Below are 8,537 nucleotides of genomic sequence, written 5' to 3' on the forward strand. Positions count from 1 at the left end.
AGGTATGCCCAAGTGTGCCCAAATACCAACAGTTAGTAAGAATAATGAGTTATTTGTTGTACCTTCAAGATTTTTTCTAGAATATTTGTATTATATACTTAGAATGAAAAACCTTCTCAATTAAAGGATTTAATTAAATATTTTCCAACTTTGCTTTTCACCCTAATACTCTGTGGCTTTTCTCTGGAACAAAGAGGAGAGGTCATATCAGAGTAAAATGTTAGAAAAATTTCGATGGCTGGGGCTCCACTTGTTTAATTTATCTGAACAGCTCTCAGAACAGCTCATGAGAACATTTGAAAACTCACAGTAGGAGAAATGAGACAACGTTCTCTATCTGTGCGGCGGAAAGGACACAGGTCTGGGAAATCTGATCAGCTGATCTCTCGGGCCGGCTCCAAATAACTTGTTTGTCTACTTACCAAACAACATTGCCCAGGAACTGCGTAGCTGAATGGCTACTGCATGATTACTTCTAAGTGTTCTGAGGGAGAAAGACTGTTTTAATTTGCTAGAACTGGCCTAGGAAAATAGCGGAGACTGGGTGGCTTCAACCACAGAAATTTATTTTCTCACCGTTCTGGAGACTCAACATCTAAGGTCTCGGCAGGTGTGCTGTCAGGGGAGCCTCTGTCCATGGTTTGCAAATAGTTGCTGTCTTCCTTTGGGCTCATACTACAAGGTGCCATGGACAGCAACATATGAACAACAGACATGTATTTCTCACAGCTCTGGAGGTGGGATTCCCGAGCTCAGAGCATCAGCGTGACTGGGCATCTACAAGGGTCCTTTTTCAGCCTGGACACAGCAGCTACTTATATCTGAAAGAGGCGGGGAAGGGACAGGGAGGGAGAGAGAGATGTGGGGTCCCTTGATTAGGGCACTAACCTCACTAATGCAGGCTCCATCTTCACCACCCAATTGCCTCCCAAAGGTCCCTTTCCTAATACTATCACACTGAGGGTTAAGATTTCAACACGGCACTGGCCAAAAGCAAACCTGTGGGTCAGTGGGACAGAATAGAGGATGCAGAGACACCGCCAGGCGCATCTAGCTATCTGATTTCTGACAAAGGAGCCAAAAACATGCACTGGGGGAAAGACAGCCCCTTGAAGCAAATGGTGCTGGGAAAACTGGCCATACACACGCAGAAGATTGGATCTAGAGCCGTATCTCTCACCACGCACTAAACTAAAATCAAAGTGGGTCAAAGATCTAAGGTTTAAAACAGAAACTCAATCTACTGGAAGATAAAATAAGTAAAACTAGGCGTAGGCAAGGTCTTTCTTAAATAGAAGCCCGGTTGCACAAGAAATAACATCAAGAATCAACAAACGGGATTATATTAAAGAGCTTCTGCACAGCAAATGAAACAACCAACAAAGTGAAGAAACAATCTACCCAAGGGAGGAAATTTTTTGCCGGTTATTCCCTAGACAGAGGGCTAATATCTAGAGTATATTAAAAACTCAAAAACCTGGAGCTGGGGATTTAGCTCAGCGGCAAAAGCGCCTGCCTGGCAAGCGCAAGGTAGTGAGTTCGGTTCCTGGTACCGGAGAAAAACAAAAACAAAAACAAAAACAAAAAACAAAAAAAAAACAAAAAAAAACTCAAAAACCTAACCCCCCCCCATGCAGCTGATCATAGTGGTACATACCTATAATCCCAACACTTACGAGGCTGAAGCAATTCTGAGTTTTGTTTTGTTTTGTTTTTTGTCTTTTTGAGACAGGGCCGCACTATGCAATTCAAGCTGGCCTTGAGCTCACTTTGTAGCCCAGGTTGACCTCGAACTCACAATGATCCTCCTGCCTCAGCCTCCCAAGTGCTGGGATTACAGGTGTGCACCACCACACCCGGCTGATTCTGAGTTTTGTTTTGTTTTGTTTTATTTTGTTTTGTTTTTGTGGTATCAGAAATTGAACTCATGACCTTGAGCTTGCCAGGCAGGCACTGTGCTGCTGAGCTATATCCCCAGCCCAACCACTGTGAGTTTGAGGCCAGCCTGAACTACATAGCAAGAACCTGTCTCAAAAAAAATAAATAAGTAAAAGTGTAAAAAATAGATTCCCCCCAAATGAAAGACCCAAACAAAAAATGGGCAACTTAAATGAAGAGATACTTTTTAGAAGTACAAATGACCAATAAGTACATAAAAAAAAAAATGTTCAGCATCTCTGGCCATTCAAGAAATACAAATTAAAGCAATACTAATATATTCCATCTTGATCTATAAAGAATGGCTATCACCACAAAAATCAAATAGTAATGAATGCTGATGAGGCTTCAGGGAAAAAGAAAGCTTTCTACATTGTTGGCGGGAATGTAAACTAGTGCCCCCACTATGGAATCCATAGTAGAGACTCCTCAAAAACTAAACATAGAAATTCCTTTAGACCTAGCTATACTCCTTCCAGGGATCTTCCTGAAAAAGTGAAAGACATCATATCACAGTGATACAGGTATATCCATGTTTATAGCAGCACAATGCATAATAGCTAAATCTTAGAAGTGACCTATATGTCCATCAATGGATGGGTGGATAAAGAAAATGGGTAGAATTTATACACAGTGGAGTACTACTCTGCCATAAAGAAAGATAAGTTTGAATCATTAGTAAGAAAATAGATGCACCTTAAGACCATAACGTTAAGTGCAATGAAACACACACATGAGCTTAAATATGAGAAACCCAAAATATAAATAAAGAGCACAATAAAATATAGACAGTAGGGAATAGGGAGATGGATCTTTTGCAAAAAGAAAGGGTACCAAGAACTGGAGGGAGGAGGGATAGAGGGGAACAGAGTACGAAAAAAGAATTAAGATGTCTTATGCACGTGTGCCAAGCCCCCATGACGAGGGGAATCATTACATGCTGCAAACACGTACTAACAAACATTTAAAAAATTTTTTTTGGTACCAGGAATCAAACTCAGGACCTTGAGCTTGCCAGGCAGGCACTTAAAATTTTTTTTTAAATATTTCAATGTAAGGATTCTAGGGGGACACAAACATTTAGTTGAGACATCTTCTTGCTGTACCCTCACATGGTTGTTTCTCTATGTTCAAACATCCTGAGGGGCTTTTTTGTGTGTTCAAGTCTCAACTTCTTTTAAGGACCTCGGTCAGACTGGAGTGGAGTCCTTCTGAGGTATGGGGAGGTAGGGCTTTAACATGTGAAGTCTGTGGGGCACGGTCCAGTCCATAACCAATTTCACACAATAAACGCTAGCTGGAGGAAGGGTTGGAGCTGCGTACAAACACAATGAGAACCGTGGGAAAGGCATAACTGACTGTGCCAAGAAATATCAGAAACTACCATATAGTGGAGGCGTTGTGTGGGCCCAGTTTTAGTGTGAGGACCTCAAATCTGTACACCATCATCCTTGGTTGTCACAAAAATATCTTAGAGTCAGGTGCAATGGCAGGCACCTGGCTGCCTGGCATACTCGGGAGGCTGGAGCAGGAGGATTGCTAGAGCCCAGGAGGTCAAGGACAGCCTAAGTAATACAGCGAGATCCAAAAGCAATCTTTTTCAGGCATCACAGTAAACTTGGCTTGGGGAAAGACCAGGAAAAAAAGTATTTGTTCTAGAGGGCAAAACATAAATAACATCGTTCTAGAGTTGAACTGGGATTGTGGATTCAAATACAGCGACTTGGAGGTCAGGTGGAAATCTTGCCTTGTGGACTAATGTGCCCCTTGCTCCCGTTCCTTAAGTCATAAGTATTTAAACATGGGGCTCAGGGAAGCGTCAGAGTCTTAGGAAACCCCCACCTTTTATCCTTTCTTCCATTCAAAAGCCAGTCTTTCTCCACCTACCTTGGGCTAAGCTTTTCTCTAGGCTAAATTTTAAACCTCCACTCCCTATCCATTTTAAATGCTCCTCTCCTGAAATACCCTAGACTGTCAAAGTTACAAAGCAGGCGAAACAGACCGGGCGGAGCTCGTTAGCACGGTGCGGCAGGCAGACCGATCCTGCGGCTCCTTCCCTTTCCAGAGCCTGCAAGTGATCCGTTTCCTCTCAACAGGGGTCGCCAGAGGCCGCAGGGACCAGCGCCAGGCTCCTAGGAGCCGGCTCCGCGAAGGCGGCCAGGAATGCGAGTGCAAAGGTCAGTAGCTCCACATGGATAACAATGGTGGCACCGCCGTGACCTCAGCGGTCTGCCCTGGGCTCCGGGACCCACGCAGATGCGATGAGAGCTGACCTCAGCAGCCCTGCACAATCTGCTCTCTGTTCTTTCTTGCACAGGCAAGAACTAGATGCCCCCAGGGTCTGGAGGATTAACAGCTAAAATCGCAAGCTGACCCCGCCCCCTTCCCTTTTCCCCAAAAAGACCAGGGCTGCCTTCCAAAAGGACTTGTACTCTCCCCGCCCCGCGCCTCCAAAGGCATCCTGGATGCTATTCTGAGCCTTATTTCACTCACGGCAAAGACCAAAAGGGAGGCAAGATCTCTTGCCCAAGGTAGAGCAGCCCTAGAAAAATCACACCAAGTCTCACTCTTCATCCTTTGGTCTGTCAATGATATCCTGGGGCCCCCTCTACACCTGCCGCCAAATCCTTGCCTGCAGAGCTCAGGGGAAACAACTCAGAGGTCCTAGTGTTCACAGCCCACTGCGGTACCAGAGAGGAGCCCAAAGGCCCAGAAGAGGGCAAGGAAGGCCCCGCCCCACTCCCTGCTCTCAAACACACAAGCCCTCCGGTTATCTAAGCAGCAACCTGTTCTTTCAGATTGGTTCCTGAGAGCCCTGAGGAGAAAACTCATGGCAGTGTCCCGGCTGCCAAAGAAGCAATGTCCCTGTGATCGTGTCAAGGTCAACGTGAAGAAAAGCAGTGAGTTTCAAGAGAAAGGCCTTCCTTAGCAGGTTGTGGGTGTGCACACCTGTAACCCCTGCACTTGGGAGGCTGAGGGAGCAGGACCAAGGGTTTGAGGCCAGCCTGGGCTACAGAGCAAGACCTTGCCTTAAAAAAAAAAAAGACAAGCTAGAGAGTAGGAGATGACTGTGATTTATACAACCTACAAAGGATTAGTGTGTTAAGATTATGTGAAGAATCCCTGTAGATCAGTGAGAAGGCAAGCAATACAACTGTCAAGTAGGCAAAACACTTGACTAACCACTTCACAGATGAGAAAAACCAAATAGCTAATAAACACATGAAATGACACTTAATCTTACTATTATTTAGAAAGTGTGGATTAAGTCCCAAATGAGCCAGGGGTGGTAACACATGCCTGTAATCCCAGCACTTGGGAGGCTGAGGCAGGAGGATCCATTCAAGTTTGAGGCCAGCCTGGGTTACACAGTGAGACCAGAATGAGATTATCACTGTACAGTTGTCAAATTGACGAAGTATTTTTAAAGTCCGATGATACCAAGCATTGGCGACGAATAGAGAAACTCTCCTGCGCTGACAGTGGTAGTGTAAATGATAAATCACATTGCAAAAGTGTTGGCAGTTACGTAGTAAGGCTTAAGCCACGTGTACTATATGACCAGGCAATTCCATCGTTAGGTATATACTCAAAAGGAACGCTCACCTGCTACAGCAAGCAGAAGCACCGAAATGACACCAGGATTTGGAGGCAGATTTATTTACGTCGACAGGCCATGATTTCTGGTGGTCTAGAGCTTACACGGATAAGCAAGCAGGACGTGCAGAGGCAGAATGGCTTGTCAGTTGGGGATTGGTTCTTATAATATGCATCACAGTGACCAGCCGTTTCTAAAAAACCAAAAGCAACCAGAAATAGAACCTGGGGAACTAAGAAACTGAAGTATAGTGCCTGGGGGGAGGGGCTTTCCTGTTACACATAGCTGCAGTAGAAGACATGTACAACTCCCTGGCAGCATTGCTCATAACTCCTCTAGAAACTGATCAAAAGACACAAGGGAAGAACTATAGCATGATTTCATGCACTGTCTTAGTTCTTTTTTTTTTTTTTTTTTTTTTTTTTTCTGGTACTGGGAATCAAACTCACAACCTTGCACTTGCCAGGCAGGCACTGTGCCGCTGAGCTAAATCCCCAGATCCCCGTCTTAGTTCTTTGAGGGTGCTATAACAAAATATCATAGATGGAATAGTTATAAATAGTGGAAATACATTTTTCATAATTGGTGGATTCAACTAAGTTGGAAAGTCCAAAATCAAGTTACCAGTAAATTTAGGGCCCACTTTCTGGTTCACAGATGATCCTACCTGTGCTCTCATGCAGCAGAAGGAGTGACCTAGCTCCTTCTGCTCTCCTCTAAGGGTGGTGACCCCACTCAGGAGAGCTCTACCTCAACGCCTGTGTTTTCATAAATTTCTATAGATTTGGCAATAATAGTATTTGGCAATAATAAAAGACTTGTTCAAGGTGCCAGGCAAAGCAATACAAGTATAATCTTTTTATTTTTTAGTTTTGTTTTTGTTTTGTTTTGTTGGACTTTGGACACAAGGTCTTGCTATGTTACAGGCTGACCTCAAACTAACTATGTAGCCCAGGCTGGCCTTGAATCTTCAGTCCTCCTGCCTCAGCCTCCCAGAGTGCTGGGATTACAGGTGTGTGTCACCATGCCCAGTTCATCTTGTTTTTGAAAGTAAACTATTAAAATAAATAAATAAGTAAGTAAACAAATAAAAGTAAGCTGTTATGTTTATATCCAAAAAGATTGGGAAGAATGTATAGCAGAGTTATTAACAGCAGGTTGGTAGAAAACCTTTTACTTCTTGAATGTTTTTAATTTGACTGTTTTCTATTAGACAGATCTTACTATTATCATTTTAAAGCTCTCGTTGAAACTAAACTTTTAAAAACGTTTAGCACTAGCCTCTCCTTTATTTGTACCCTAGGACACCAAAGGCACCACAGGAAGCCAAGCAAGCACTCCAGAGCCTGCCAGGAGTTTCTCAAACAGTGTCAACTAGCAAGCATCGCCCTGCCTTTGTAAGGGCTCTGAACTACACCTTCTCAATCAAAAAGGCAGCGAACACACCTAGAGCACACCCTTCCCGTCGCTCTCCCTCAGCCAAGCTGTGCTCCAAAGGCATTTTTCCCCACATCACACTGACCATTGCTTCTTCTACTGTTTTCTTCTGCATTTCCCCGTGTCTTCCCTCTTACCCAGTTTAAAGCTTAATTACCCAATTGCCTGAAAGAAAGTAGGAAACCCTATGCTTCTAGCCGGTCTCACTTGACCTTAAATACAACCCAGAAAGTAATAAACGGAAGTTAATAAATGTTTTTAAATGTAATAGGGTCAAATTCATTTCTTTTATCTCATTTTGTAGCCCAGGCTGGTCTTGAACTTGCAACGATCCTCCTGCCTCAGCCTCCCAAGTGCTGGGATTATAGGTGTGCGCCACCATGCCCGATTTAAATTTTTTTTAATTTCATTTTTTAAAAATTCACTTCTTTTAAATGGAGTCTAACAATTCACATTTAATCCACGCGATCCACTTTGCCCTGTTCACTCCAAGTCCAGCCCAGAGTCTACATACACCCCTGTCCAAGACCCTTACTCTTTCTCTACTGCTCAATTTCTTACTGTTTTCTTTTCTGGGGGTGTGGGGTACCAGGGATTGAAACCCAGGGAGTGCTGAGCTATATCCCCAGCTCTTTTTGTTTTATTTTGAGACGGAGTCTCCTGAGTTCCCCAGGCTGCCTCTCCTACCTCAGCCTCCTGAGTAGCTAGGATTACAGGCAGATACCAATTCCCTCCTTTCTATTCTCATTCAACAAATCTTCCTGAGGTAAGAGCTGGGCGGAGCAAAGAAAGCAGATATAGCAATGAATCAGACATCGTCTTATGGAAAATATTAGAAGCTGTCACAGTTTCCTAGGATGTAGGCAGCCTACGGTATGTATGATTGCTATCTCTCTCATTATCGTCAATAGTAACTGTAATCTGTAGGTTTCCAAGCTAGTTCAGAAGGAATAGATGCACAATGATAGTTTAAGACCAGAAAGATAGTGTGGAGAATCTCTTTTTTTTTTTTGTCTTTTTGAGACAGGGTCTCACTGTGCAGTTCAGGCTGGCCCTGAGCTCACTTTGCAGCCCAGGATGGTCTTGAACTCGCAATGATCCTCCTGCCTCAGCCTCCTGAGTGCTGGGATTACAGGTGTGAGCCACCACACCCAGCTGAGAATCTCAAATGTCATTCCAGAGGGCTTCTGGCTATAAAAACAGGAGGACTTCCCTTTTTTTTTTTTTTTTTTTTTTTTTTTAGCATTGGTGTGATGAACGACGATATAAGGAGGTTAAACTGGCAAGCAGTTGTAGTAATGAGTAAAGAGGGAAAATGATTAGGAGTATACTCTGTCCCTTTCTGACCCTTTCCTCAAACATCAGAAGGAGAAAGGAAGGGGAAAGAAAAGAAGCACTCATCCATAACTGGCCTGTCTGGTCCCAGATGAAACAGAAGACCACACTGGGGTGTTTTCCTCATGCAAAGGAGCCTTTTAACTGACCGGTGGGAGGGTGGGGCCCTATTTATGACACAAGAGGCCAAGCCCCTCCCTTCTGGGGAGAGCAGAAGGCACAGAGCCTC

The 8,537-nt window shown here is 44.0% G+C and overlaps 1 protein-coding gene and 1 long non-coding RNA gene across 2 annotated transcripts in view; one reads left to right on the plus strand and one right to left on the minus strand.

Moving 5' to 3' along the window:
* The window catches only part of LOC102020492, a 25,369-nt gene extending 23,874 nt beyond the window's left edge, over positions 1–1,495 (minus strand). The window contains exon 1 of the long non-coding RNA XR_001232300.1: positions 577–1,495. This is a non-coding gene — a long non-coding RNA (uncharacterized LOC102020492). The remainder of the gene's footprint in view (positions 1–576) is intronic.
* Cxcl17 (chemokine (C-X-C motif) ligand 17) overlaps positions 1–7,241 on the plus strand; it is a 14,352-nt gene extending 7,111 nt beyond the window's left edge. The window contains exons 2-4 of the mRNA XM_005412354.2: positions 4,035–4,115; positions 4,737–4,838; positions 6,840–7,241. Coding sequence (XP_005412411.1) covers positions 4,035–4,115; positions 4,737–4,838; positions 6,840–6,937 — 281 coding nt within the window. The 3' untranslated portion in view covers positions 6,938–7,241. The remainder of the gene's footprint in view (positions 1–4,034; positions 4,116–4,736; positions 4,839–6,839) is intronic.
* Positions 7,242–8,537: the final 1,296 nt, after the last annotated feature.

Source organism: Chinchilla lanigera, unplaced genomic scaffold (assembly GCF_000276665.1).
Source record: "Chinchilla lanigera isolate Chin_1 unplaced genomic scaffold, ChiLan1.0 scaffold00154, whole genome shotgun sequence".
In the NCBI taxonomy this organism is placed as follows: Eukaryota; Metazoa; Chordata; class Mammalia; order Rodentia; family Chinchillidae; genus Chinchilla; species Chinchilla lanigera.